The sequence below is a fragment of the Aspergillus steynii genome (assembly GCF_002849105.1).
Source record: "Aspergillus steynii IBT 23096 chromosome Unknown P170scaffold_1, whole genome shotgun sequence".
NCBI lineage: Eukaryota > Fungi > Ascomycota > Eurotiomycetes > Eurotiales > Aspergillaceae > Aspergillus > Aspergillus steynii.
In genome coordinates this window covers 4,419,327-4,444,675 of record NW_020194398.1, presented here as the reverse complement: position 1 = coordinate 4,444,675, position 25,349 = coordinate 4,419,327, and the positions used below count along the sequence as shown (strand labels likewise).

The 25,349-nt window shown below is 52.6% G+C and overlaps 13 protein-coding genes across 13 annotated transcripts; 7 read left to right on the top strand and 6 right to left on the bottom strand.

Moving 5' to 3' along the window:
- Nucleotides 1-95: 95 nt before the first annotated feature.
- P170DRAFT_432666 (mitochondrial 54S ribosomal protein uL10m) lies at nucleotides 96-1,525 on the bottom strand. Its single transcript, XM_024848314.1, has one exon. It carries the CDS (start codon nucleotides 1,342-1,344, stop codon nucleotides 292-294), a length of 1,053 nt encoding a protein of 350 aa, XP_024710426.1. The 5' UTR covers nucleotides 1,345-1,525; the 3' UTR covers nucleotides 96-291.
- A 119-nt stretch (nucleotides 1,526-1,644) lies between these two features.
- P170DRAFT_421730 (anthranilate phosphoribosyltransferase) lies at nucleotides 1,645-3,005 on the top strand (the record flags this gene model as incomplete). The annotated part of the gene is made up of 2 exons (XM_024847385.1): nucleotides 1,645-1,971; nucleotides 2,040-3,005. 2 exons carry the CDS (start codon nucleotides 1,645-1,647, stop codon nucleotides 3,003-3,005), a joined length of 1,293 nt encoding a protein of 430 aa, XP_024710425.1.
- A 384-nt stretch (nucleotides 3,006-3,389) lies between these two features.
- Nucleotides 3,390-3,913, bottom strand: P170DRAFT_432663 (Rpo12/RPC10 RNA polymerase subunit family protein). Its single transcript, XM_024848313.1, has 2 exons — nucleotides 3,603-3,913; nucleotides 3,390-3,504 (listed from the first exon to the last, which is right to left on the bottom strand). Exons 1-2 carry the CDS (start codon nucleotides 3,800-3,802, stop codon nucleotides 3,480-3,482), a joined length of 225 nt encoding a protein of 74 aa, XP_024710424.1. The 5' UTR covers nucleotides 3,803-3,913; the 3' UTR covers nucleotides 3,390-3,479.
- A 345-nt stretch (nucleotides 3,914-4,258) lies between these two features.
- nar1 (iron-sulfur cluster assembly protein NAR1) lies at nucleotides 4,259-6,797 on the bottom strand. Its single transcript, XM_024845294.1, has 3 exons — nucleotides 6,658-6,797; nucleotides 6,232-6,602; nucleotides 4,259-6,157 (listed from the first exon to the last, which is right to left on the bottom strand). The coding sequence occupies exons 2-3, from the start codon at nucleotides 6,337-6,339 to the stop codon at nucleotides 4,448-4,450; spliced, it is 1,818 nt and encodes a 605-aa protein (XP_024710423.1). The 5' UTR covers nucleotides 6,340-6,602; nucleotides 6,658-6,797; the 3' UTR covers nucleotides 4,259-4,447.
- A 201-nt stretch (nucleotides 6,798-6,998) lies between these two features.
- Nucleotides 6,999-8,161, top strand: P170DRAFT_432661 (uncharacterized protein). Its single transcript, XM_024848312.1, has one exon. The coding sequence runs from the start codon at nucleotides 7,142-7,144 to the stop codon at nucleotides 7,997-7,999; it is 858 nt and encodes a 285-aa protein (XP_024710422.1). The 5' UTR covers nucleotides 6,999-7,141; the 3' UTR covers nucleotides 8,000-8,161.
- On the bottom strand, nucleotides 8,131-9,332 carry P170DRAFT_374645 (putative formamidopyrimidine-DNA glycosylase; the record flags this gene model as incomplete). Its single annotated transcript, XM_024845293.1, has 2 exons — nucleotides 8,712-9,332; nucleotides 8,131-8,650 (listed from the first exon to the last, which is right to left on the bottom strand). The coding sequence occupies exons 1-2, from the start codon at nucleotides 9,302-9,304 to the stop codon at nucleotides 8,131-8,133; spliced, it is 1,113 nt and encodes a 370-aa protein (XP_024710421.1). The 5' UTR covers nucleotides 9,305-9,332.
- A 227-nt stretch (nucleotides 9,333-9,559) lies between these two features.
- Nucleotides 9,560-10,505, top strand: P170DRAFT_505740 (MIX23 family protein). The gene is made up of 2 exons (XM_024854320.1): nucleotides 9,560-9,815; nucleotides 9,892-10,505. The coding sequence occupies exons 1-2, from the start codon at nucleotides 9,743-9,745 to the stop codon at nucleotides 10,398-10,400; spliced, it is 582 nt and encodes a 193-aa protein (XP_024710420.1). The 5' UTR covers nucleotides 9,560-9,742; the 3' UTR covers nucleotides 10,401-10,505.
- A 184-nt stretch (nucleotides 10,506-10,689) lies between these two features.
- P170DRAFT_399024 (peptide alpha-N-acetyltransferase complex A subunit NAT1) lies at nucleotides 10,690-13,656 on the top strand. Its single transcript, XM_024846262.1, has 3 exons — nucleotides 10,690-10,805; nucleotides 10,892-12,865; nucleotides 12,952-13,656. Exons 1-3 carry the CDS (start codon nucleotides 10,724-10,726, stop codon nucleotides 13,413-13,415), a joined length of 2,520 nt encoding a protein of 839 aa, XP_024710419.1. The 5' UTR covers nucleotides 10,690-10,723; the 3' UTR covers nucleotides 13,416-13,656.
- Nucleotides 13,657-13,742: 86 nt separating this feature from the next.
- Nucleotides 13,743-15,500, bottom strand: P170DRAFT_505738 (Tim22-complex subunit TIM54). Its single transcript, XM_024854319.1, has 2 exons — nucleotides 15,320-15,500; nucleotides 13,743-15,255 (listed from the first exon to the last, which is right to left on the bottom strand). Exons 1-2 carry the CDS (start codon nucleotides 15,393-15,395, stop codon nucleotides 13,934-13,936), a joined length of 1,398 nt encoding a protein of 465 aa, XP_024710418.1. The 5' UTR covers nucleotides 15,396-15,500; the 3' UTR covers nucleotides 13,743-13,933.
- Nucleotides 15,501-16,072: 572 nt separating this feature from the next.
- P170DRAFT_374636 (serine/threonine protein kinase CBK1) lies at nucleotides 16,073-19,083 on the top strand. The gene is made up of 4 exons (XM_024845292.1): nucleotides 16,073-17,065; nucleotides 17,150-17,653; nucleotides 17,742-18,218; nucleotides 18,276-19,083. Exons 1-4 carry the CDS (start codon nucleotides 16,455-16,457, stop codon nucleotides 18,586-18,588), a joined length of 1,905 nt encoding a protein of 634 aa, XP_024710417.1. The 5' UTR covers nucleotides 16,073-16,454; the 3' UTR covers nucleotides 18,589-19,083.
- Nucleotides 19,077-20,222, bottom strand: P170DRAFT_452612 (spliceosome assembly protein PRP11). Its single transcript, XM_024851286.1, has 2 exons — nucleotides 20,176-20,222; nucleotides 19,077-20,091 (listed from the first exon to the last, which is right to left on the bottom strand). The coding sequence occupies exons 1-2, from the start codon at nucleotides 20,185-20,187 to the stop codon at nucleotides 19,390-19,392; spliced, it is 714 nt and encodes a 237-aa protein (XP_024710416.1). The 5' UTR covers nucleotides 20,188-20,222; the 3' UTR covers nucleotides 19,077-19,389.
- Nucleotides 20,223-20,362: 140 nt separating this feature from the next.
- Nucleotides 20,363-22,465, top strand: P170DRAFT_399014 (putative tubulin-specific chaperone). The gene is made up of 4 exons (XM_024846260.1): nucleotides 20,363-20,574; nucleotides 20,628-21,081; nucleotides 21,135-21,225; nucleotides 21,282-22,465. Exons 1-4 carry the CDS (start codon nucleotides 20,403-20,405, stop codon nucleotides 22,380-22,382), a joined length of 1,818 nt encoding a protein of 605 aa, XP_024710415.1. The 5' UTR covers nucleotides 20,363-20,402; the 3' UTR covers nucleotides 22,383-22,465.
- Nucleotides 22,466-22,830: 365 nt separating this feature from the next.
- P170DRAFT_461059 (putative formin binding protein) lies at nucleotides 22,831-24,222 on the top strand. The gene is made up of 2 exons (XM_024851994.1): nucleotides 22,831-22,880; nucleotides 22,950-24,222. Exons 1-2 carry the CDS (start codon nucleotides 22,857-22,859, stop codon nucleotides 23,766-23,768), a joined length of 843 nt encoding a protein of 280 aa, XP_024710414.1. The 5' UTR covers nucleotides 22,831-22,856; the 3' UTR covers nucleotides 23,769-24,222.
- The last annotated feature ends 1,127 nt before the right edge of the window (nucleotides 24,223-25,349 follow it).

The window sequence follows — 25,349 nt, the reverse complement described above, 5'->3', positions numbered from 1 at the left end:
ATCGGTGGATATATTATGACGGTGTAGAATCCAATGCTATGATTATGTTGCTTTCATCTTTCTATCCCCGTCAAATCTTCGCAGCTGGTTCTCAGAATTTAAACTTGTTGAATTTCATAGTCCCAAATATTCATTCCAAAGGTAACAAGAATTCGTGCATTCTATGATTTTGGCTCTTCTCGAATTCAAATATAAATGCTAAAAGAAAAACCACAAGTGTCCAAGAAAGAGGAAAAGTACATAAGTGTAGTAGTATTATACATAGAAATCAGATGGCTCACGCTGCCTCGTTCAAGAATCACTCTTCTGCTCCTCGGGTCCCTTCTGCTCCTCCTCCAGAACGTTCTTCCTGCTTTCAAGAGTGAAGTAGAGACTCTTGCCAGCCCCCTCCAGGGCATTCGTAAGGCCGGATCCCATGCTCTGCAGGGACTGGACGAGCTGAGACCGCAGGCCATCCATACCGCCCTGGATGCCACCGACCCACTTGGTCTGGTCGACATCAAACACCTTGCCGTCGACCCGGGCAGCAAGGAGGGCCAGTTTGTTCAGACCGTTCTGAACCGGCAGCTCATGCCATCCCGGGTTGGCCTTCCGGGTGGGGGAAGGGAAACCGCAGGCCTTGGGCGCAAGGACGGTCAGTGCAGCCTTCAGATGCTCCGGCGACACGTCGGGGATCGAGAGCACGGCGATGGGGCCCGCCAACAGTGTGGACAGTTCGTGCTTGCCCTTCATATGCAGGACGGCGTCGTGGGCTGCACGGGAGAGATCATGTGTCAACGACGGGTCGTCCTTGGAGCCGGTGGGAGGCAGTTCAGCCGAGGTCTGCGTCACCGGATTGACGGCGCTAGGGGGTTGCTCGCTGGCCAGGGCGGCCTGGCTGGGCCGGAAGTATTCGACAATCCGCAGGGCCGCCTCGAAAATGCTGGTCTGCACGATTTGCACCTTGATATGGGGGGCCAATGACGGGGTGTTCCGGCCCTCGGCGACAATCTGCTCGTCCACCTTACGCAAGGCGCTGGTCAATTCTCGTCGGATGGCGGTCCATTCCACCGATTGCAGGTTGTCGTGTTGCAGAAAGACCATGAGAGGCGTCGTGCGGATGAGAGAGGTGTATTGACGCAGGAGTTGCGACCGGCGGTATTCGGGATTGCGGTGCGACGGAGCTTGGGAGGGAGGATATCTGGCGATTGGAGCCGGCGACTTCGTCATCTGCTCAACTGAGGGCGCCGGCGTCGTCGCCGTGCTGGCGCATCTGGTCACCGACGGCAATTCATATTGACGGAATCTGGTCTGTCGGAGCGGCTGGGGAAGACGGCCAGTCGAGAGACGCACCCGGGGAGGCATTGTGATGGGATGACGAGGGATGACGAGGGCGGGAGGAGGCAGGCAAATGGACTGTCACAACCAGCAGTCGAAGGGACGAGACGGACGACCAGCGGAAAATATCACGAAATCTCGCCCGCCCAAAGGGGAATGGTCGCCAACGGGCGGTGAGGTTCTGCCGCGGCCTGCGTGCTGACTACGCCGGCGCATTCCTCAACGAGGGGCATCGCAGCGGCGCGGTGACTCAATCCTTATATTCAGCTCGTTCCCGTCGTGCCTGCAAGTTCGGAGGTCATCCTTGATCCCCCCGGTTGGCCCAACATGTCCGCCCACGCTTACGACCAGAAGCCGGAGCACGTCTCCATCTCTCCCCTGCTCCAAAAGCTTGCATACCCCACCCAGGAGCTGCCGGTTGATACGGCCGATATCGCGTCCGCCTTCGCATTGATCTTCGAGGATCGTCTATCTGCGATCCAAACCGCTGCTCTCCTGACTCTCTTGCACTCCACCGGAAAGGACCGAGATGCGGAGGTCATCGCCAAATGCTCGCACCGCATGAGAGAGGCCGCCCTCCAGGTGGACAAGCCGAGCTTGAAGCAGGTCATCAAGGCCCGTGGTAAGAAGGAAGGAAACTACAAGGGTGGTCTGGTGAGTCTCGATGGTTACTCAAGTTGCACATCTTGATCCAGGCTAACGTCGGTTCCAATTGCCTCTAGTGCGACATTGTCGGCACCGGCGGAGACTCTCACTCCACGTTCAACATCTCGACGACGGCCTCCATCATTGCCTCCCCGTTCCTGATGATGGCCAAACACGGCAACCGGGCGCAAACTTCGTTCTCGGGTTCCGCCGATGTCCTCAATGCGGTCTCGCCAGTTCCTCCGAACATCTCCGCGGTCTCCGCCCAGAATATCCATCAGGTGTACGCGGAAACCAATTACTCGTTCCTGTTTGCGCCCAACTTCCACCCTGGCATGATGTATGCCAATCCCGTTCGCCGTGGACTCGGCCTTCGGACAATCTTCAATCTCATGGGCCCCCTGGCCAACCCCGTTGATTGGGCCCTGGAGGCCCGGGTGGTCGGCGTGGCTTACCAGAGCCTCGGCCCTGTCTTCGCAGAAGCTTTGCGGCAGACTGGATGCCGCAAGACCATGGTTGTCTGCGGCGAGGAGGATATGGATGAGATCAGTTGTGCGGGCAAGACAAACTGCTGGAAACTTTCGGAGTACCCCAACCCGGCTTACAAGGGCCCGGCTGACGGAAACGCCTCGAGTGACGAGGAGGAAGAGAACCCTCGCACATTGGTGAAACTGGAAACCTTCCAGCTGCACCCCTCTGACTTCGGTCTTCCCACTCACCCTCTGACCGCAGTTTACGGGAGAAAGATGCCCAAGGACAACGCTGCCAAGCTCATGAGCATCTTGCGGAATGAATTGCCCCCGGATGACCCCATCCTGACTTTCGTACTCATGAATGTGGCGTCCCTCTTGGTGGTCTCGGGCATCTGCGAGGCTGAGACTAGCAACATAGGCACCGGTGACAACGGCCAGGTAATCACCGAACGCGGACCTGGCGGAGGGCGCTGGAAGGAAGGTGTTCGGCGAGCACGCTGGGCAGTGGAGAGCGGTGCAGCTCTTGAATCCTTTGAGAAGTTCATCCAAATTTCCAACAAGCTTCAGTAAACCTGCTTAACTTAGGTGAAGTTGTCCTTTCTTCTCTCATTTGCCATTTCAACACATGACCCCGTCCGACTTCTTCTATTTTCTCCTTCTCCTTCTTTTTTTCCCCTTCTTATTTTTTTTCCCCTTCGTCCATCTAATGAGAATATCTTTCGGGTTTGGTTTGGATAAGGCATAGCAAGGTAGAGCAAAATGATCAATGGTTAATTTTTTTTTTTTCAAAAGTTCCCAACCAAAGTGTAGACTACCAGGATATGAACCATGCCTGCAAAACAGAGTTCACTTTCACATTTCACTCCGGCAGTACAATCTCTGCATCGGAGTATTATTAACAAGTCAAAATCATGAGAAACTCCACAAGCGCCGCAGAATGCATATCACGATCGTAAAAGGCAGTTCAAAGCCATCCCTCTCTCCATCCACGTATTGAGACATCCACACCTCTCTCCCTTTCGAGCGACTAAATCAAATCCGAGCTCATCGGGCTTCAAACTGGACCATACTATACGATAACCCTAGTCAGCACTTCGCCCAAACCGCTAGTCCCACGGTTCGCAAGAAGCAAACACGACAAATCAAGATGCCAAAAGCAAAACTTACCGCTTCGTTCTCTCCTTGTAGAGCACACGGTAACCGCAGGACTTGCAACGGATCTGATCGCCCCGCTTCAGCGACACGCGATCGGTGCATTCGCCGCAGCGGTAGTAGACCGTGGGGCCGTCGCCGGAGCTGGCGCCCATATCGGTGCTGAAGGCATTCTGGTTCAGCTGAGCCGGGACCTGGTAGGCTTCACGGGACATGATGACGGGTTTTTTGGCGAAGGTTTTGTCTCGTCGCTGTTGGTGAGGGGTCGGTTCGTATTCGCGAGGGCACGAAATGTAGCTGGACGTAAGCGGTGGATAAGCCGGGAATCGGATACGACCGCTGTCAGGTCAGGAAGGACGTCTTTGTGGAGGGTTGGTGAAAGGAAGCAGGTCGCATTGAACGGTCAGTTCTGGAACTTTTCGCGCAAATCTAGCGGCGCTGAGTCAGCTGGCGGCCTGACTTCCTCAGGCTGCCGTGAGTTGAGCTAGCCATTTTGGGGAGGGTATTGGAGAAGTGGCCAATCATGTTGCTTTTTCATCACATTGGCCTCCAGGGCTTGTTCTTATTCTACCTAGGTAGGTAATTCATCCCTGGACCTTGAATGAGATCAAAAGATTTTATGGGCTACTCTTTAGACCCTGTGATTATTTTACCGATCGGTATTCATCTGACTGACATTGTTGATTCCTCATATCTATAAATCAAATACGCCACCCTCGTATCTAACTTCAGGTATCGCGTATCTCTATCTGTAAAAATGCAGCAAGATGCAAATGCAAAAATCGTAAAACATCAAAGTGCACCATGGGGTATAAACTGTCATCACAATACTGAGTGCACAACATATACTGGTTGTCACACTACCAACCACCGCCGATCTTTCCAGCTAATTCCACCACCCGCGTGGTATCATTTGACGCTTGCTCGGGTTTGCCCACGTCACTTTCCACCTCGCGATAGGTGGTATAGACCAGCTTAGCAAGTGGTATCTCCGTCAGATCCGACCAGTAGCGCAAAGCCCGGTGAACCCGAGTCTCGTTTTCCGAGATAGTAATTGGTGCCTGGGTTTCAGCCTCGCTCTCTGCATCCGAGTCTGCAGAATAGTATGCTTCGTCCACGCGAGCCAGCCACGAACGCTGCTCATGGGGCGTTGGCTTTGTCGAGACGCTAGGTGCCTCCTCTGAGACCACGGTTTGGGCAGTCGAGTTGACCTCTCGCGCATCCTCGATGCGTATTTGGCCACCTCCGTTGGTACAGCCTCCAGGACACGCCATGACCTCTACATAGGCATAGTCGCCGCCTGATGCAGACGAGGCTCCATTCCGAGACATCGGCTGTCGCCGATTTCCGGCTGCAGAGGTGGTGGGTGCTCTTGCGCCAGGAAGCCTTGACACGCGGGCAGGCTTCAATTTCCGGACAAGATTTTGGATATTCCTAAAGCCATAATAGCGAGCGGCTTTCATCAAAGGCTCACCGCCGGGTGACATGAGTATATATTCCACAACATCCGCATTGCGTCCGCGTTGAGTTACAATCTCACTTCCCGGGTTCTTGGCTTGGAAGGTCAGTAGGACATGATGCAAATACCCTCCAGATGTACCGGTAGTCATTGCTTGTTTCGACAAAGATTGTTTAGAAAACAGGAATGCATCAAGGGTTTCATCCGGAAATCGCGGTGAAAAGGCAGAAGGCAAGGGCTGCAATGGTAAGGAAGGAAGGGATATGCCGCGCGAGGAAGCCAGAGTGAGAAGTTCGCGGGAAGTGATCACACAATCAACGTCGCGAACAGGAGCACGGGTTTCGGCAGATGGCTGACTCTCAGTGGTATGCCACGAAGCATCAGTGAGTTCTTCTCGACTGGCTTCAAGCTTTTTGTCAAAGCATGGCATGACGGCCAAGTGCCATATACGTGAAGCTGGGACGTTAAGAGCCTTGCTCAAGACTGTCTTCAAGAAAGTGCCAGATAATGCCTGCGGGGATTTCAACCGAGACAAATGAGGAAGGATGAATGGATGGGTTTTTTCGGCGTAGCAAATCCAACCGGGACAGGCTGAGGACAGAACTGGCTTTTTGGGGGCAGGCACGCCTGACGAGTCGCTCGACGAAAGAGACTCGCCAACCTCATCTGCCGTGAGGACTAGGACTGCCTCACGCAGGGTATTGCTATCGACGACCCATGTGAAGCCACTGCCGTGTTTGCCACCAGACCTCAGTCCTTGCGGTCCACGAAGGAACTGATCGATCATGTGTGTTGCCTCTTGCTCCGTGATATTGTATGTCGCGGCCAAGCTTGCCCGTACCTGAGGACTGACACTGGCAACAAATATCCGGCCCTCGTCTTCATCTGTTTGACCGCCCCCTTGAGATGCCCCATTCTGGTTTCGACCAAATGATACTTCTGGGTGTGCATCAAGTGTGTTGAGAACTTCCGCATGCGATTGCATTGAGATCAATACTGCCTCGGCAGAGGTAACGCATCCTGAGCATGCAAGGCAGTCCGTCAAGGAAATCTGCGCCGGCGGGAGATTTTCAGGTTGCACTTTGTCTTCCTTGGTTACTTCATAGGGGTTCTGCATCATTATAAATCAATATCGGATGAATGAAAGTGGGGGGAGGGGCTACGGGAAGCATCGTTCTAACGCACCTCTGCAGTTGAAGGCTCTTTCTCTGGCAGGGTTTCGACCGGTTTGATGCATGCGACACCGGGAGAAATGAAATCATTTAAGTCATCTGCCGATAGGATTGCACTCATGGTTGCAGATGCTGCGGAGTCCCCGCCGAAGGGTTCGTTGCTATGGGAGGGCGATAAGAACTGTTCGGGAGTCGACTAAAAGAGATAGACGGAATCCTTAGGTATTAGCTGAGTTTGTATTCAAGGAAAAGAAAAGATGACAAGGTTGGATGGGATTCAAAGTGTCGCAGCGAAAAGATGGCAAAAAGACATTGATAGAAGGAAGACGGAATCAAATGAAATCAATGGATGCTTTGTCAGCGGCAGTGGCGACGAATCCCGTGCTGCGGATTAGAGAAGGTTAGAGAAGCCCCCCGCGATCGGCGCCGATAAGCTCACCGCCTAAGACACTCCGCCTGATTCTGCCGATTTTGGGTTTTCCGCTTTGGCTGTTCATCGTTCCCTCCTTTCAATCTCAATCAACTACAGAGTACCAGGCAGGGCTCTTCTTTGGACTCCATTGGAGCGTCTAAACACCCGAATATAGGTTGTGTGGCAAGAGAGAAACACGACGAGGAACTTACTCAAATATCAGACCATGCCGAGCTGTTCTCGTGTACTACCTAGGCACGGGTTGGGGGCCTGGATAGTATTTGGTGGCTGCCTGGAATACGAGGCTGGCATGTTTAGTTGCGACCTTTTTAATCAAATTGATGACAGTTTGCCTTCAGTTCCGTTTCTTCTTCTCGGCTCTACTAATTATTCCATTGTTTAACTTCGGACTTGAATACCCGAAAACGTATTATTGATTTCGTTCATTATTCCACAAGAACACATTAGAGTCGAACATTCGGTCCTAGACCCAATTTATCGTCGCTAAAACATGGCGCAGGCATTCAAAATTCAGCCTTCGGGAAGCAAGCCTGACCTTAGGAAAGTTGCGGAAGAAACCAAAGCTCTGCTCCCTGGTGTGCTGGCATTGAAACCTCAAGCTCCTCCAAATGGACACTACTGCCCCTATGCTAAAATGGCACCGCTGGATCCTAAATACCACCCAAACCTGGTTGCGAAAGTCAGTGTCATCAATGGAGACACGTTTGATACAGCGAGAAGCCTTTCAAATCCAGCGAATTTCAACTCCCACCACGCAAAGCATGTATGCGTCTTGAACATGGCCAACCAGGTGTCAGCGGGAGGTGGCTGGCTGAACGGAGCCATGGCCCAGGAGGAAGAACTCTGCTATCGAAGCAGCCTCAGCTTTACCCTCAAGAGACGCCACTACCCTATGGGGACGTGCGACGTTTTGTATTCGCCAACCGTCGTCGTTTTCCGCGACAATTACAGCAAAGGCCACAGACTGATGAACTTACAGAAGCCTGAGCAACTCCCTGTTGTCAGCGTGATCAGTGTGGCTGCAGTCAGAGATCCGGAGTTGAACCACGGCCCCGTTCTGCCTAGATATCGATACGCCGCCGATCGAGACTTGATGAAAACCAAGATGCGCTCTGTTCTCCGCGTGGCGGCTTTTAATAGACACCGGAAGCTTGTATTAGGTGCACTCGGCTGCGGAGTTTTCGGAAATCCGAACAACGAGGTCGCGGACTGTTGGATGGAAGTTCTGCAGGAAAACGAGTTTCAGGGCTGGTGGGACACTATTGCATTCGCAGTTCTGGACAACATGACTGGCCCCGACTCGAATTTCCAGGTCTTTTACAATAAATTGCACGGACTTAGGGTGTGACCAATAGCTATCGAGCGATCCTTTTTGCATGACTAGCACCTTATAAACACCCGAAAATATGCTAGGGGAATCCGCATTATGTTCGTTCAAATATAGCATACAAAGATAGATTTCCAAACGACGGGCTGGACTTATTTCCGGAGGCGCGTAGAGCGTCGGCGTCCTAAATCAGCAGCCTTCTCTTCCTCGTTGTCTTCGGTTTTCACAGGCTTCTTGGCTTGCGGCTTGGACCCTGTTTTCTTGGGCGTGGGCTCTTCTCTTTTGGCCTCTGAATCGCTTTCTTCTTTGGGGGCTGCTGATCGCTTCCTCTTGGAATTGCTTTGCGTGCCGCTGGTATCTTCACCACTAGCACCCTTGGTCACGGGCCCCGTTTTCTTTTGCACACTGGGGACAACGGCGCTTGTTCTGCCGCCCACCGTAAGGAATGTGATCCTTTCACCGTTGGGTAAAACAGATGGCGTGTTCTTCTTTCCCTTGCCCCATCGATGCTTGAAAAGCCAGTCCTCGGGGAATTTGTCTGAATCGGCCAGCAAGTCCACTGACGTTGAGCAGACATAATGAATGGAGGAATGCAGCTTCTTTATTTGATCATTGTTCAGAGAGTTGCTGTACTGCTCGGGATGTATCCTTGCATGGTATAGGATCTCGTCGCTGAGGAGTGGTCAGTCTGCCATGTCTGGTTTTTACTGCGCCGAGGATCAGGAAAACCAACCCCATCCAGTTGCCAATACCACTTATGTTGGCTTGGTCAAGAAGAAGAGCTTTGATCGGCACCTTCTTACTCTTCAGTTTCTCTCCCAGCCAGTTCTCAGACACCGCCTCTTTGTCGGCTACCGGGTCTGGGCCATTCTCCTTGAGGGGACTGTAACTGCGAATCTCCTCCGCCGGACAATCCACGAGTCTTACTCTGCTCAGCCTGCGGAAATCCACAAACGCAGCCTCCGTCTTGGGGTCGCCGTCCGTTTCGAGCAGGAATTTCCAGTACTTGGGCGGCCAGTCCTTATCTTCTGGTTTGTCCGTTCTGTAGTAATACGTGTCGGCATTGCGGATCTTGAGCCAGCCTGCCATGCCGAAATGCATGACGGGATGCGGTGGTGAGGACATGGCAATCCAGAAGTACTTGCCCTGCTGGCCCGCACCCACTACTTTCTTGCCCTCCATGGCTTTCTGGAACTCGGCCGCCGTGGTGCCGGCTTTACCGTATACGATATCATCGTTCTGCGTAGATACCTTGGAGAGGGTCTTGCCCACCAGATGCTGGCGGATGAAGTAGACGATGCGCGAGACTTCAGCTAGCTCAGGCATGGCGGCGATGGATGCTGGAGGGCTCTACCAAGGAAGAAGAAAGGACCCGACTGCCAATGCTGGATTAATGCTGGATTAATGCTGGATTAATGCTGGATTAATGCTGGATTAATGCTGGATTAGAGTATGGGGGAGGGTCTGTTGATATGCGAGGAAACGCGGTCCCTATGGGGCACGTAGTCCCGTGATCCGGGGCTGATCAATGGGCTGCTAGCCTGATCAGGCAGGCAGCTTATGATACCATCCCCGTCAGGCCAGCAACTCCGGCGGGCGGTCGCAACCCTGACTTGTATTCATCTCCAGCTCCCATCGCACTCTGCTGGTGCTGCCCATTGATCTACCTAGTTTCATTATCCTACCAAATCATTCAATCTGGAGTGGTTTTGGTCTGAACAGGTCAAAGGAGACCGAACCGTCGGGAAACCCGGAAGCCGGAAAATGTCACGGGCCTCGTCGACTTCGGCGCCTGCGCTGAGCCCGCGATTCTGCTTCAACGAGAAGCTCCTCACAGGTTGGTCCCAGCGTCACGAGTCTTCGGCTGTTACTGTTGGCGAGAGCAGTGCTCATTCCCATCTACGTCTATCCAGACTTCCTTCGCCTCTCTAGGACTACGATAGATGACTCGATAACCCAAAACTTGAACGCCTTGTTCACGCCCTCACAGGAGGGGTTCGATCCCTCCTCGACCGCAGTGCGTCAAACAAAGTCGGAAGCGGGGAATTCCATCAATCCCGCCGCCTGCCAGGGATTTAAAGAGAACGTGTTGTTTCCTTCGTGGCAAACCCGCTCCGACGTCCTCAACTACTGCGCAGGCGTGGCCACGAGTCCTGACCCGGACGACCCCGATCTCATTCTCCGAGAAACCGAATCTGCGAGGGACCGAGAACGAGTTGTCGACGAGAGGTTGGACCCTTATTCAGCTCGATTCTTCCCCCGGGAAGCGCGCACCGAGTCACTAGCGAACGTAGTTCGAACACAACGCGGCGTGGAGGAAATCATTCGATCTCGGACATGGAGTATCGTGTCGGAAAGATGCGGCAGCTCGTCTGCAGGCTGGGAGGAAGCACTCAACAGCTGGCGCGAGAAGCGACAGTAAAAAAAAAAACACCGTGGGCAGTGGTCCCTGCCCCGCGGATTTGTTGTAGTTGGTAATTGGATGTATATGAATGAACCTGTATGATAAATGCATAGATTGAAGGCGAGCTGAAATTCTCCCAATTGACCTGATCGTGCCGGACTCGAGTTGGTTGTTGTGAGGGTAGAAAGTGAATGTCGTAATGGGCCGGCCCTAAGCTTATCGCTGCCTGATCGACAAGTCCAGCCGTTCCCGGAGGAAAGAGTCCCCGCGCACATCCAGCTTCAGTTCACACACTGACTTGGCAAGTCCCTCACCTCCGCCAACCTCCCTCAGCAGCCACAATGCCGCAACAATTGAGCTCCAAGGATGCGTCCTTGTTTCGCCAGGTGGTTCGCCACTATGAGAACAAGCAACACAAAAAGGGTGGGTTTGTGAACGCATTGGAATGGGACATCTTTGTGCGACTGTCTGGCATGACAACTAACCATGATCTATCCCGCCCTCCACAGGAATCAAAACCGCTGAGCAGATCCTTCGCAAAAACCCCAACCATGGCGACACCCTCGCGATGAAGGCCCTGATCATCAGCAACCAAGGTCAGCAGGAGGAGGCTTTTGCGCTGGCCAAGGAAGCCCTCAAAAATGACATGAAGTCGCATATCTGCTGGCACGTCTATGGCCTGCTATATCGGGCCGAGAAGAACTACGAGGAGGCAATCAAGGCGTACCGGTTCGCATTGAGAATCGAACCCGACTCTCAACCCATCCAGAGAGACCTCGCCTTGCTCCAGATGCAAATGCGGGACTACCAGGGCTACATTCAAAGTCGGAGCGCCATGCTGCAGGCCCGCCCTGCTTTCCGACAGAACTGGACGGCTCTGGCCATTGCGCATCACTTGGCTGGGGACCTGGAGGAGGCGGAGAAGGTGCTGACGACTTATGAGGAGACTCTCAAGACGCCCCCGCCAGTTGCTGACATGGAGCACTCCGAGGCCGTCCTGTATAAGAACACCATCATGGCCGAGGCGGGCAAGGTCGACAAGGCTCTGGAGCACTTGGAATCTGTGGGATACAGATGTACCGATGTTCTGGCCGTGATGGAAATGAAGGCCGACTACCTCCTGCGACTGGACCGCAAGGCTGAAGCGGAGGCCGCCTACAATGACCTCCTCGAGCGAAACCCGGAGAACTCGGTCTACTACGATGCTTTGATTCGAGCCAAGGGTATCTCGGAGGACGACCACCAAGCTTTGAAGGCTGTATATGACTCCTGGGCGGAGAAGACCCCGCGAGGAGATGCTTCTCGGAGAATCCCCTTGGACTTCTTGGAGGGGGATGATTTCAAGCAAGCTGCCGACGCCTATCTGCAGCGGATGCTGAAGAAGGGTGTTCCGTCTCTTTTTGCGAACATCAAAACGCTGTACACCAACACGGCGAAGCGGGACACGGTGCAGGAACTGGTTGAAGGCTACGCTTCCGGCCAGGCGGCGAATGGTGCCGGAAAGGACCAGGCTAACGGTGACAACACGGAATTCCTCTCATCTACCTACTATTTCCTGGCCCAGCATTACAACTACCACCTCAGCCGCAACCTGCCCAAGGCCATGGAATATGTTGACAAGGCTCTCGAGCTGTCTCCCAAGGCCGTGGAATACCAGATGACCAAGGCAAGGGTATGGAAGCATTATGGCAATGTCGAGAAGGCTGCGGAGGAGATGGAAAACGCCCGACTCCTGGATGAGAAAGATCGTTACATCAACTCCAAGGCTGCCAAGTACCAACTCCGCAACAACGAGAACGACAAGGCTCTTGACAACATGAGCAAGTTCACGCGAAACGAGACCGTTGGTGGTGCACTGGGCGATCTCCATGAGATGCAGTGCGTCTGGTACCTCACCGAGGATGGAGAGGCGTACCTACGACAGAAGAAGCTTGGCCTTGCTCTCAAGCGACTTCATGCCGTCTACAACATCTTCGACGTGTGGCAAGAAGACCAGTTTGATTTCCACGGCTTTTCTCTTCGTAAGGGCATGGTCCGAGCCTACGTTGACATGGTTCGCTGGGAAGATCGTTTGCGTGAGCACCCCTTCTACACGCGGGTGGCTCTTGCTGCTATCAAGGCGTATCTGCTTCTTCACGATCAACCGGATCTTGTTCATGGACCGTTACCTAGCGGTGCCAATGGCGCGGGCGATGCCAACGATGATGCGGAGCGCAAGAAGGCCGTCAAAAAGGCTAAGAAAGAGCAACAGCGACTCGAGAAGATCGAGGCCGATAAACGGGAAGCGAGAAGGGCGGCGGCAGCAACCGCCAAGAGCGTCGATGGAGAAGTGAAGAAGGAAGACCCGGATCCTCTTGGAAACCAGCTTGTCCAGACGCAGGATCCCCTGAAAGAGGCAACCAAGTTTTTGACGCCGTTGTTGGAATACAGCCCCAAGAACATCGAGGGGCAATTACTTGGGTTCGAAGTTTATTTCAGGAAAAGTAAGTTGCGCCCGCTTGAGTTCTATCCAATCTTCGTTTCTTGCGATCATATTCGACCCGGAGATTTATTGACATTTATTTTCTAGACAAATATGCGCTTGCCCTCAAGTGTCTCTCCGCCGCTCATGCAATTGATGCGTCCAACCCGACGCTTCATGTTCAGCTTCTCCGGTTCCGCAAGGCACTGGACAGCCTCTCGGAGCCCCTTGCTCCTGAGGTAGCAGAGGTCGTTAACACCGAGTTCGAGACTCTGCTCCCGAAATCCCAGAATTTGGAAGAGTGGAACAACTCGTTCCTTGCCGCGCACAAGGACAGCGTCCCGCACACGCAAGCCGGTCTGACATGCGGACAGCTTCTGAAGTCGGACTCGAAACCCCAGTACGAGAAGGATCTCACGGCTACCCTCGATTCTGACATCATCACCCTCGAGACCGCTCTTGCTGGTCTTGATCTGCTGAGCGAATGGGGAAGCAACCAAGCGTCCAAGACGGCCTACGCCGAAAAGGCCGCTAGCAAGTGGCCCGAGTCGACCCTGTTCCGCGCTGAATAAGGGACAAAAATTTCTTAAATCCGTTAAGATAGCATCTGAACCGTTCAGAGAACCATAGTCAATTGGTCTTTATAGCTCGCCGGGGTAGCTGCGTCTGATCTTACAATATCCCTGAATATAGATATTCTCCAGTTCTCGATCTACCAATAGGATTAGAAAGCCGGATCTGGTGTGATATCATTCCCCAGAGAAAACTCTCAGCTCGTGGGTAATGTCAGCCCAGATCGGCAATATAAAAATCAAATGCAATATATGTACCACTAGTGTACAGCTGGCCCGTGGCCCGTCTTTAAGTGACATCCAAGATGACAGCATTCGGAAAATTGTGGCATCTCAGTCCTCTAGTATTTATAGAATCACATATAACGCCCAAGTCTAATTAATATACAATGCTGAGATGTTGTGGTACAGTGGAGTGGTTGTGGTCTTTGCTGCAAGAGAAGCGTCCCATGACGTCTAATATAAAGAAAAAAGAGCCAGTCATTTCGAACAAGATATCCCGTAAATAGGAGGCCAAATCACTCCTCATCGATGTTGCCCAGGATGGGCTTTCTTCTGATGGTTTCCTCATCCTCGCCGTAGCCGTACTTGATCCACAGGTGTTTCCAGAAGGGAACAGGCGGGGGTCGTTCTTCGCCGAGAATATATTCCGACCCCTCGAGAATACGCTGCGAACGAGCCTCCTCGTCCGACGAGAGAACATAACGCTGCATCCGCGATGCGATGCGGGGGTCAACGACAACTTCGTCGACCCATTCGCGCTCCTGGTCGGGGTTCGACTCGTCCTTCTTGTGCACGGATTTGTGCCATTCCGGCTCCTCCTCCTCGAGTAGAGTCTGCTGCTCGTAGTTGCCTGAAGATGATGGACCAGCATCAACGTCCGCGGCACCGAATCCAGAGTCTGCGCCGGAAAAGCCATCCTTGTAGGGTCTAGTGCTCGACGCGAGAACGATGCCAGCGACGTCTCGGCCTACGGCATCGGCGAGGTGGCGCTGGTTCAAGTATCGCCAGACTCGGATCGGAGTGTTCAAGAAGCCCAGAATGTGCGGGAAGGCGACTGGGACAGTTCCATCCAGAGAGTCGGGCAGAGAGCGCGGAAGACTTTGCGACGAGTAATCGGCAACGGCCAAGTATGCCGGGGTCGGACCGGTAGGCTTCGGCTTTTCCTCCTTCTTCTCGGCGGTTTCGGTCTTTTCGGGATTCTCCGGTGCGGGAGTGCCATCATCAGAGATCTTGCTTGCCTCTGCTCCTTCGGACGGAGGCGCGTCCAGAGGTTCAGCGGCTGGGGCTGGAGGAGGGTCGAGAGGTCCGAGCCATCCTTCATGAAGACCGCGGATATATTCCTTCCAAGTATGACGTCCAATTACTAAATCGCCCTTCGGTCCTGGCTCGTCCGTAACACCGATCTTTTGTCTCGCGTCGGCAACAACATCTTCTATGGTGGGTTCCTCGACAAGGGTACTCGACTCGCCTGCATTCCTTCTGAGTTTGCGGATCCGTTCCGATAGTCCGGCCCTCACGTCGCCTTGTCTTCTGCCTTCGACGACTTGATAGTCCAAAGCTGCGGCCACGAGAATGGGCTTAACGTATTCTTTGAAGTGGTCCCGGGCGGTGCGGAGCCCGTCACCCGGAGGGGCGGACAGATAGACGGTCAGCTTTCGGCGAGTTTGGTCGACCGGAAGGGACTCTTTCGACAAATGCGCCACCAGATCGCACCACTTCTGCTGCGTACGACTCTTCTCCCTGCGATCATAGATGAGGGCCGCCGTGAACGAACCGGTGATGGTGAGGAAGATCATCCAATTGCGCGAGGGAAGTTTGAAACGGATGTTGGGCATTCCTAGGATCCCATATTATTAGTGATTGATCACATTTGCGAGATAAATGATTGTTTGGGTATATACCCATCATGCGCATGGCTGGGTTCTGCGGCTTGGGAGCCGGGCCTGAAGCCGGAGCGGGTTTCGAGGAGTCCGCCATGGTCTCGGGGTATAGAGATAGGGAGAACACAGAAATTAAGAATATAAATACAAGAAAGAAATCCCGTCAATCATCAAAAGGGGACCACCGGGAGAGAAGATCATGAGGTTCTCTCGAGGACATCGATAAGTTTAACTGCCGAAAAAAGTTCGGGATGCCTGCAGCGCTCCGTCGGAAGCGCAGTTTATCCGAGGCAGCTTTCCAAGGTCCATCGAAGGTTTCTTTGGACGGCCGCCATTCGACCAACTGCCCATTCTGCTTGTCCGGAGCCATTGGGTGGACTTCACGGGTTTCACATATATCCGCCGACAGTCGCACATTGTGGCTGAGGGATCCGTGTGTGATGGTCGTATGTCCCTACTCCGTATTTGTCAGTTGTCTGCTATACTTCAATACTTCGGTCCTTCGGTACTTTGTACATTACATGCCCATAGCACCTCCACAATAATCGACTAGCCCTGCCATTGCGTCGAGTCTGCCGACAGTCGAGCGATCGCATCAGCCTTAGCTCGACTAGTTCACCAGATCCAGACCGAGAGGGTGCCTGAGTGCCTGGCAGCCTCAGGAACGGCACGGCTGGTCCCACCGGCCCGCCGTAGCGAGTCCAGACTTTCGCAAATTCCTGTAATTTAATCTACCGCCGTCTCAAACTGAGCTGTTCGACTCCTTCTCTTTCTCTTTCTCTCTTCCCTCGTCCTTCTTTCTCTCCGCTTCACTCGTTTCTTTGGCTTCCTGTGTGTTGTCTCTCACTCAGGACTGTTCCCCTATCCACGTCCTGTCGGAACAACACCTGCCTACCTGCCTACCTACCTGCCCTACCTACTCACCCGTGGAGACCGAAACGCCGCTCTCCACTATTTTCCTCCCCCCTCCTCCTCTCCTCTGAACTCCTACTTGTCGGGGAATTCGGGCAACTCCTGAGCCACCGCTCCTTTAGTTTCTTCCCCTCCCCCCCTCCCCCTTGGAGTTTCATCTTTCCCTTCTTTTATATTCGAGAACTTCACCACTCTTCCTTATCCCCCGTCCAACCACCGTTTGGTACTCGGGAGGAGCCTCAACATGGACCCTAACAACAATCGCCTCCACCTGAATTTCGGGTACAACGACCGTGGCTTCAATGCGGCCGCCAACAACCGCGCGTATCCCACCACCCCCTCCGCGTTCCCTCAGCCGATCTATCAGAACCAGGGTCCTCAGGAGTACGTCGATCCTCAAAATGGAGCGTACGGTCAGGGCTATTTCATGGCCAACCCCTATCCTGCGCAGCCCCAATACGCTCAGCAGCAGCACTATGGCCAGCCCAACCTGCAGTCCCCTCAACCCGCCTATCAATCCCGGATGGGCTACAACCCCAACGACGGGCCCAATGGCCTGATCCAGCAATTCTCCAACCAGGACCTGAACGCCGGCCGCACTGGATTCTTCGGTCGTTCGGGCTCCCCCGCGCAGAGACCCCGTACCGCTGGCTCCCCGGCCCCTGGGCAGCAACAACCGGGCCATCTGGCCCCGCCGATGCCTCGCAGCCCTCGCGCCCCTGCTGAGAACGAAGAGCTGCAGCGCTACCCCGAACGGTACTCCGAGAATATTCACAAGCGGGGCAAGGCGGCTAAGGAGCTGGTGAACGTTTTCTTCCACGAGAACATCGAGCGAGCGCGCGATCGTAATATGCGGTAAGATTTTTTTTTCTTCTTTCTCTGACTCATATCAGCGCTCGATATTGTAAGAAGTGAGCTGACACATGCGGCAACATCCAGATCTGCAGAGCTCGACAGGATGATCCGCGAACCTGGTATTCCCAATGAGTCGAAGCACCAGGAGGCGGAGGTCGTTTCGAAGAAGGAGTCCAACTTTTTGCGATTCCTCCGAACTCGCGAAACCCCTTCAAACTTCCAGACTATCAAGGTTATTGGCAAGGGTGCCTTTGGTGAGGTTAAGCTGGTGCAAAGGAAGACCGACGGCAAGATCTACGCTCTCAAATCCCTGATCAAGACGGAGATGTTCAAGAAGGACCAACTGGCCCACGTTCGTGCGGAACGTGATATTCTGGCCGATTCCAAGGATAACCCTTGGCTCGTCAAGCTGCATGCCTCGTTCCAGGACACCGCTTACCTTTATCTGCTGATGGAGTTCTTGCCGGGTGGTGATTTGATGACGATGCTGATCAAGTATGAGATCTTCTCCGAGGATATCACGAGATTCTACATGGCGGAGATTGTCATGGCCATCGAGGCCGTTCACAAACTCGGCTTCCTTCACCGGTGAGTGTTTCAAACTTGATCCCCAGCCCGTGTTGCATATTTTTTTTTATTGCTTGTATCACATGCTAATCGATGTTCGCGCCGACAGAGACATCAAACCCGACAACATCCTCCTGGACCGTGGTGGTCATGTGAAGCTTACCGATTTCGGTCTCTCGACGGGAGGCAAGAAGACGCATGACAACTCGTACTATCAAAACCTCCTCAAGAACTCCACCTCGAAGGACAAGAACCGTAACTCCGGTTATTTCAATGACGCGATCAACTTGACGGTATCGAACCGTGGTCAGATCAATACCTGGAGAAAGTCCCGCCGCGCCATGGCCTATTCGACTGTTGGCACGCCCGACTACATTGCACCCGAGATCTTCAACGGCCAGGGATATACCTACCTCTGCGATTGGTGGTCGGTTGGTGCTATCATGTTTGAATGCTTGGTTGGCTGGCCTCCATTCTGTGCCGAAGACACGACCGATACCTACCGGAAGATCGTGAACTGGAGGGAGTGCCTGTACTTCCCGGAGGAGCTCACTCTTTCGCGTGAATCCGAGGGGTTGATCCGAAGGTGAATATCTCCCTGAATTCAAATGCTTCTGTGGTATTGAGCTAACCCCGTGTCTAGTTTCTTGTGTGATACCGAACACCGTATTGGAAGCGATGGTGGCCAATACGGAGGTGCTTCCCACATCAAGAGCCACCCATTCTTCCGTGGCGTCGTTTGGGAACAGCTTCGCAACATCCGCGCGCCGTTTGAGCCGAAGCTCAGCTCGAACATCGATGTGTCCTACTTCCCCATTGACGAAATTCCCCAGGAGGACACCAGTGCTATCCACCGCGCCCAGGCTCGTGCCATGCCTGATGACCAGGAGGCTGAGATGAGCCTTCCGTTCATCGGATACACATACAAGGCATTCAACGCATTCCAAGGAAACTAAGCATTAGAGTCGATTATCCGAGTTGAACATTGTACAATGAACATCTTTGGGAAGTCTGAAAGCGGGCAGGCTTGCGTCGATGTCTTTCCAGTGATTCATCGATGATTTAATCTCGGCATACCCCTGTTGGTTTGTTTGATCAAGCATATAGCGCATTTGTCATCACTGTGTTATTGATAATGACCTGAGCATCTTCTTCTATTTATTCCCCTTGCATGTCGCGAGACGACGCCTGCTATTTACAAACAATATCTGGCATCAAAAACTACATACAGTGCATTGTTGATCTACAGTCTACAGTTTATGTGCTACATCCACAAATGCAGATTATGATTTGACTCGCACCTGGGCTTCTTGGCTAGGGCGATAGTATGGTGCATTTGCGAGTGGCTCTATTTCTTAGTATGAAAATTTCCCCTTTGAATCTGTTTGTGCGGAATGGAACGACGGAGTTTATCATATACCATAAGTTGAAAGTCAGAATGGCGATCTAATTTAAATGTTGGAGCATTTTAGATAACAATGCTAGTGGCTCGAAGACGCCAGGGAAACATGTGTAGTTTGGAACAAAGAAGAAAAAAAAAAGAAGTCGGTTTGTACCTTAGAAGAAAGCCATCTCGAGTTCCCAACACACAACCCGATAACAGTGGAAAGATAGTGCTAGGTCACAATATCACAAGTAAGAAAAGAAAAGAATCCTGAAACGCCGTTATGAACCCTTTCGATGAACAGCACACGCCATCAAATTTTGCAGCCAGCAAATGAACAGCACTTTCCTCCCCGAAGCAGCCGAGCTAGTCTCTATGATCCAATAGCCGGAGCCAGACCAGGGACACCACTGAATCGCTCTTCTCGCTCGGTCTTGAACATGATCTGCACCCAGAATTCCTTGCTATCCTCGTCAAACCAGGTCCAGTACCGGCCATCTCGGCGATCGATCTCCCTCGCCTGAAGCTTGAAACCGCACGTCTGATACGGCTCGGCAGCCACGACGAGATATTGGAAGTTTTTGTCCGGAGGCTCCTCCACCTTCTGCTCGAACGCCGACATAAAACGCACCCGGGGCTGCACTCCCGGCGTAATCTCCTGATACTGCAACTGGAACAGCAGCCCCAGCTGTCGCGTCAAGGGGTCCCGGATCTTGGTGATCTTGTAACCCGGCCGTCCAATCTTGATCGTCTGCTTCTTGACCTGCACGCCCATTGCCCCGGGCAGCGACGAGGGGTCCTGATTCTTCCCTTCCCGTTGTTCGCGGGCCGCACGTCGCGCAAGGTTCGTCTGATGTTTCCGGCCTTGGGTGTGGGCGAGGTAGGAGCCATCGTTCTGGTGGACCGTCAAGCACAGACGACACTCGAAGCTTCCTACATGGTTCTTGAAGAAATAAGGATCCTTGTCGAGGTCGATCGTCTCGAGGGCGAGTTTGCGAAGACGTTCGCGACGGTCTGCATTGGTCGCGGATTGCGATGCGACACCGCCGCCACCGAATTTGGATCCTGCACGATTCTTTGAGGGAGGGAGAGAATGTCAGATTCATAGAAGCTCACAATAGAATAGACACACTGGAATATGTATGTCAGGGGTACATACCTGGAAATCCATCCTGAGATCTCCCTTGCAACACACCGGTGGAGAGGAATGGCTGAAGTTTCCCAGGCTGGCGATAAGCTTCGGCGGGAAATTCGCTGTATAGCGATTATGTAAGCGACCGGGCCGATCTACGATTGGACCAAATCGGGCATCCCAAGTCTCCCCAGTCAACATTTCGTTGAAGAATGGGCGTGCTTCGATGCAGTGGCCAGAAATAGTTAATCATCATGAATAGTTCCTGTCATCTCGGTCAGCGGAGATCCTACAATGGCGATCTATGCACAGTTCGCTATATAGGAAAAGTCGAGGGCACTACCGGCGAGTGGCTCGGAGTTGAATGGGACGATTCAACGCGAGGGAAGCACTCCGGCGAACATCAAGGCGTGAGATATTTCACATGTATGGTTTTCTTTGTCTTAGCACTGTGCCGATTAGACTCATACCCATTCTAGGCAAAAGCAAGCAGCCCACAGCCGGGTCGTTCGTGCGTCCATCCCGCGCCTCGGACAAGCCTCGAGGCTTTCTTGAGGCATTGCGCGAGAAGTACGCCTCTGGGTTGGAGCAGGTCTCCACGAAGGAGACACCAGGTGGTAACCCGTCCGAAGACTCTCGTCACAAGCCCATCGAAATAAGCGGTAAGGTTGTTGAAGAAGTGGGCTTCGACAAGATCCGAAAGCAGCTTGCAGAGCTCCAGGAACTTAGAATCGTGCTGCTTGATGGGCTGTGTGTTGCGGGAGCTCTTCCCGGCGCAGCAGAGCATGAACAAGTCGAAAGGGCTCGAAAGGAGATCCAGCAGACATGTCCCAAAATTACAGGACTCGACCTTAGTCGGAACTTGTTGACTAGCTGGACTGACGTTCAGGGTATATGCGCCCAGCTCAAAGGTTTGAACTTATTGAAGTTGAAGTAAGTCCCTATGTATGTGAATTACGGGAAATATTTTCGTAACCAAGATACAGTTGCAATCGATTTGACCATGTCGAGGAGGGTTTGAAGTTCGAAGGGATTAGTGAACTTCATTTGGATGACACTCTTCTTGCTTGGGATGAGGTATTTTCAAATGCTTCCTATGTCAATGATAATAATGCTGACTTAATATTCCCCAGATCTCAAGTTTGGCATACCAATTTCCATCAGTTACTACTTTGTCTGCTTGTGCGAATCAGATATCAACGCTCTCAAGGTCAATACCGAACACCGTCACTTCTTTGGCCTTGGAGCTTAATGATATCTCCTCGTTGTCTTCAATAAAACATCTCGCATCACTGCCAAATCTCAAACATCTCTCCCTACGAGGAAACTGCATAAATGCAGTGTACGACGAGAGTTGGGCCGGAGAGCCTCTCCAGTTTTCACCCAGTCTTACGTCTGTCGATTTGTCTCGAAATAACATTAACACATGGTCATTTGTGGATGAACTCTCAAAAGTGTTTCCTGGTCTTCAGGTTCTTCGAATTTCTGGAAACCCTCTCTACGATCAACCAATCGGGCCGTCAGTCGTCACAGGGATGCCAGAGAAGCCGATGACAGTAGACGAAGCATACATGTTGACACTATCTAGACTTGCATCTCTGCAAGTCCTTAACTATGGGAAAATTAATGCGAAGGATCGCAGCAACGGGGAACTCTACTATCTTTCGCTCATTGGCAAAGAGCTATCTGCCAACTCGGAGACTGCCGAACTAGAAATTCTCGCGAAACATCCTCGCTATAATGAGCTTTGCAAGGTTCATGGCGAGCCTATAATTACGAGGGCTTCAGATTCGACCAGGGCCGGTACTTCGGTAAATCCACGCTCTGTTGCTGCTCGGTTGGTGAAAATGGTTTTCCATTTGCGATCCGACAACTCTCAGACATCCGAAATCATCAAAGCGAAAGAGGTTCCTCGGTCTTTCGATGCATACCAGCTCAAAGCAATTGCGTCTCGCCTATTCGATCTACCGCCGTATGAGTGTCGGCTAGTTTGGGAAACGGATGAGTTAGACCCTGTCAGTAAAGCGAATATGGAGGATGCAGACGGATGGGATAGTGAAGAGGAGATCGCAGATGGCGGCAAAGGAGTCGAGGGTTATCCACACCCAAGTGATGACACCAAATTTGTCAAGAGAGAAGTTGAACTTGTGGACAGCACCAAGGACATCGGGTTCTGGTTTCAACCTGATCTCATTGAAGCAAGAGTCAGAGTGGAAGTTGCGCCTCGCTCATGACGAGAGCCCATACAATAGTTGTGATGAAACGAATTACGATTATGATTCCAATCGCCCGGTGGATCCATTGTTTTAGATGACGGGAAATTAAAGCAGTCAAAGCATTCTCACTCCGTAAATAAGCCATCTATTCACCGGTTTCAATCATACTAGTGAGAGTACTGGCATGGGTATCTTTCGACACAATTCACAGGGAGGTTTGACTGATTATAATCAGTTCCCCTCACATACTTTATCCTATCATTGAGACCAAGGTCTCCATCATTTTCACCACCAGTGAATCCTCCTCAAAATATGAAAGTAAGAGCGAATGTGGAATCTGCAGTTGATAGATTTGATGCCTGAGGTGCACTATGCATGTATTACCACATTGGGACTAGCTCTGGTCGCACCTGAGGCATCCTCAACGCGACGACTCGCAGTGATATCATTTAAGCTCAGCTACAAACCTCACTATAGTTCACGATATTAACCATGGCCGAATACTGGAAATCAGCAGTAAGTCCTAAATGTTCCATCTGTCCCCAACTCCCCACCGAAGAAAGCAACTAACGCCCCCCTCTCTAGCCTCGACACTGGTGCAAGCAATGCAAGATATTCATCCGGGACACGCCCTTCGAGAAAACCCAACACGAAGCCACCGGCAAACACCAGGGCAACCTTAAGCGATTTTTACGCGACATTCACCGCACCAACGAGCACCAGCAGCGCGAAACTCAAAGAGCGAAGAGCGAAGTCGAGCGACTGCGATCGGCCGTTTCGGGCTCGCCCGCCGACGGTGCCAGCAATGCCGCGGCTCCCTGGAAACGGGCCCCTGCCGCTGCCCCTGCGCCCGTCGAGAAATCGGTTTCCATAGAGGAGCGGAAGAAGCAGATGGCGCAGTTGGCGGAGATGGGCGTGGCGATTCCGCAGGAATACCGTGGAGATATGGCGCTGGCGGGAGAATGGCAGACTCTGTCCGAGAAGGTTGTCGATGGCGCATCGACGCCGTCGCTGGGCGTGCGCAAACGAAAACACGAGGAAGCGGACGAGGAAGAGGAGGAGGCTAAAAAGGAGGCAGAGAGGTTTGTAAGTAAGCCGTGGGGATCGAGGACGAGGCAGTACCCTGGGGCCCAGGACGACACGGATCTGGATGCGCTGCTTGCGTCTACGAAGGATATCAAGAAGAGCAAGCCGTCGACATCGGATGCGCCTGCCCAAGGGGATGATAAAGAGGTTAGCGTGGCACCAGAGAAAGGAGAAGCCGAAACTGTGAACCCGGAGACGGAGACGGATCAGCCATCGCAGACGAAGGAGGAAAGCCTTCCGGAGGCGAAGAAAGAACCCGAAGAGGCAGCTGGAGGAGTGGTCTTCAAGAAACGCAAGCCGAAAGTGATGAAGAAATAAACGAATTGGCGGATGGCATTGTTTCCATGTCCACATCCAATGGCATGACTCTCTACGGCAGGACTCCCTGAATCATGAGCAGTATGCTCAACATGCCGCGCACTGCTTCCTCGCAGCAGGTTTATTGCCCTGCGTTCTATCAACAGCAAGGGAAGTACGTGGCAGCGTATGCCGACCAGTCTGACTCTAGAAGAAAAGGATGGAATACACTACAAGGCCATGATCATCTATCTATTGAGATATCTGGTGTCTCTGTCACACAGGCTGGCTGCCGAATCACTGGCCTGAGGAAACATCAGGGCTTGTAAGGACTTTCTTGACCCCTGGCTATGAGGACTATATCGGATATTCAGGGTGAAAAGGCGTGGTCTTGTCAAATCCGAGAGACTCGAGGGGACTATCGGTCTAATTGGGGATTTTATGTATTTTATTTATTTTAATAATTTTTTCCTCCAAAAACAAAGCAGAGTCGAATGACAATGAAGAAGAAAATGACAGAAGAGAAGCACGTTGACGGGCAGACGCATACATGCAGCGAAATCATCAGAATTCATGCAAGTGCGGAGAGGACGAAATTCCTGCCTTAAAATTCGGGGCGCCGATTTATTGGCCCCAAAAGCTTTGGCCGGCGAACTTCCATTTCTCTCTTCCGTCGCGCAACGTCTCGGTCTCTCTCTCTGTCGCAACCTCCCCGACGCCCACCTCCACCCCAAATGCAGTGCTTATCAGGTCCGGAATTGAGTGTTCTGATGGACTAGTCCTTTTGTCTCTGCTTCTTGCCCTTCTTTGGACCCGCTACATGGTAAGTAAATGGCCTCGTTTTCTCATTGCTTGCCTCGATTCCTGCCATCCGAGACACCTTCTCCTCTCCCACCCCTCAGTTATATCCCGACTATCGAACAATACCACCTCGCTGCCCCCTGGCTATTCTCTCGCATTCGCCTGGATTTGATAAAATGGGGACGCCTGCGCTGGTGCGGCGGTGGGTGTTGGACTCGACGGGGATCGGATAGCATCCATCCGGTCGCGTTCAACTCCGGCGGCACCAGATTGCATGGATGGGCCCTCCGATCGTCAGCATAGGTGGAATTGTGGAATCAAACCAGGATGACGAGACTCGCATATACCGATCGATGCTCAATGATGAGATATGCGCCCACCCGGTCGCGCCCACGGAACGCTGGAGATGTCTATACCGAAATTCTTTTTCCTTTCCGACTCATGCGCGAATTTGGGAGAACCATGTCTTTTTATTTCCTTGCTGAATTTTCCCCCACTTGCAATCACTATCGCAACCGGTCATTTTTGGGCGCCGTAGTCGCCACGGCTCAACCTAACTTGCATTGGTGTCGATCGACTAACTGTCGTTTCTAAAAGACTACAGAGATTGCGTTCTGACAGGCGCTGAATCGGCGAATAGCCCTTTATCGACCACGGGGAATAAGAGCCTTGACCGCATAACTCTTCCCTCCCAATAATCGAGCGTGCTTTGAAGATTCGCGTCGACGATCGAAACGGTCCGGTCCTCTCGGAATCTTTCCCGTGCAGCTGCCCGAATCGGAGAATATTCAGTGATCCCAG

What these genes read in the sequence shown, in the direction of transcription:
- P170DRAFT_432663 (XM_024848313.1), bottom strand. Translation starts at nt 3,802, where the DNA reads ATGTCCCGTGAAGCCTACCAGGTCCCGGCTCAGCTGAACCAGAATGCC. An exon ending in TACAAGGAGAGAACGAAGCG is followed by an intron (nt 3,505 to 3,602) that starts GTAAGTTTTGCT and finishes GTTATCGTATAG; the next exon opens with TATGGTCCAGTTTGAAGCCC.
- P170DRAFT_432661 (XM_024848312.1), top strand. Translation starts at nt 7,142, where the DNA reads ATGGCGCAGGCATTCAAAATTCAGCCTTCGGGAAGCAAGCCTGACCTT.
- P170DRAFT_505740 (XM_024854320.1), top strand. Translation starts at nt 9,743, where the DNA reads ATGTCACGGGCCTCGTCGACTTCGGCGCCTGCGCTGAGCCCGCGATTC. An exon ending in CAACGAGAAGCTCCTCACAG is followed by an intron (nt 9,816 to 9,891) that starts GTTGGTCCCAGC and finishes ACGTCTATCCAG; the next exon opens with ACTTCCTTCGCCTCTCTAGG.
- P170DRAFT_432666 (XM_024848314.1), bottom strand. Translation starts at nt 1,344, where the DNA reads ATGCCTCCCCGGGTGCGTCTCTCGACTGGCCGTCTTCCCCAGCCGCTC.
- P170DRAFT_374636 (XM_024845292.1), top strand. Translation starts at nt 16,455, where the DNA reads ATGGACCCTAACAACAATCGCCTCCACCTGAATTTCGGGTACAACGAC. An exon ending in AAACTCGGCTTCCTTCACCG is followed by an intron (nt 17,654 to 17,741) that starts GTGAGTGTTTCA and finishes TCGCGCCGACAG; the next exon opens with AGACATCAAACCCGACAACA. An exon ending in TCCGAGGGGTTGATCCGAAG is followed by an intron (nt 18,219 to 18,275) that starts GTGAATATCTCC and finishes CCCCGTGTCTAG; the next exon opens with TTTCTTGTGTGATACCGAAC.
- P170DRAFT_399014 (XM_024846260.1), top strand. Translation starts at nt 20,403, where the DNA reads ATGAATAGTTCCTGTCATCTCGGTCAGCGGAGATCCTACAATGGCGAT. An exon ending in AGGCGTGAGATATTTCACAT is followed by an intron (nt 20,575 to 20,627) that starts GTATGGTTTTCT and finishes TACCCATTCTAG; the next exon opens with GCAAAAGCAAGCAGCCCACA. An exon ending in TTGAACTTATTGAAGTTGAA is followed by an intron (nt 21,082 to 21,134) that starts GTAAGTCCCTAT and finishes ACCAAGATACAG; the next exon opens with TTGCAATCGATTTGACCATG.
- P170DRAFT_399024 (XM_024846262.1), top strand. Translation starts at nt 10,724, where the DNA reads ATGCCGCAACAATTGAGCTCCAAGGATGCGTCCTTGTTTCGCCAGGTG. An exon ending in GAACAAGCAACACAAAAAGG is followed by an intron (nt 10,806 to 10,891) that starts GTGGGTTTGTGA and finishes CGCCCTCCACAG; the next exon opens with GAATCAAAACCGCTGAGCAG. An exon ending in CGAAGTTTATTTCAGGAAAA is followed by an intron (nt 12,866 to 12,951) that starts GTAAGTTGCGCC and finishes TTTATTTTCTAG; the next exon opens with ACAAATATGCGCTTGCCCTC.
- nar1 (XM_024845294.1), bottom strand. Translation starts at nt 6,339, where the DNA reads ATGAGTGCAATCCTATCGGCAGATGACTTAAATGATTTCATTTCTCCC. An exon ending in AAGAGCCTTCAACTGCAGAG is followed by an intron (nt 6,158 to 6,231) that starts GTGCGTTAGAAC and finishes ATAATGATGCAG; the next exon opens with AACCCCTATGAAGTAACCAA.
- P170DRAFT_505738 (XM_024854319.1), bottom strand. Translation starts at nt 15,395, where the DNA reads ATGGCGGACTCCTCGAAACCCGCTCCGGCTTCAGGCCCGGCTCCCAAG. An exon ending in CCCAGCCATGCGCATGATGG is followed by an intron (nt 15,256 to 15,319) that starts GTATATACCCAA and finishes ATGGGATCCTAG; the next exon opens with GAATGCCCAACATCCGTTTC.
- P170DRAFT_461059 (XM_024851994.1), top strand. Translation starts at nt 22,857, where the DNA reads ATGGCCGAATACTGGAAATCAGCA. An exon ending in CCGAATACTGGAAATCAGCA is followed by an intron (nt 22,881 to 22,949) that starts GTAAGTCCTAAA and finishes CCCCCTCTCTAG; the next exon opens with CCTCGACACTGGTGCAAGCA.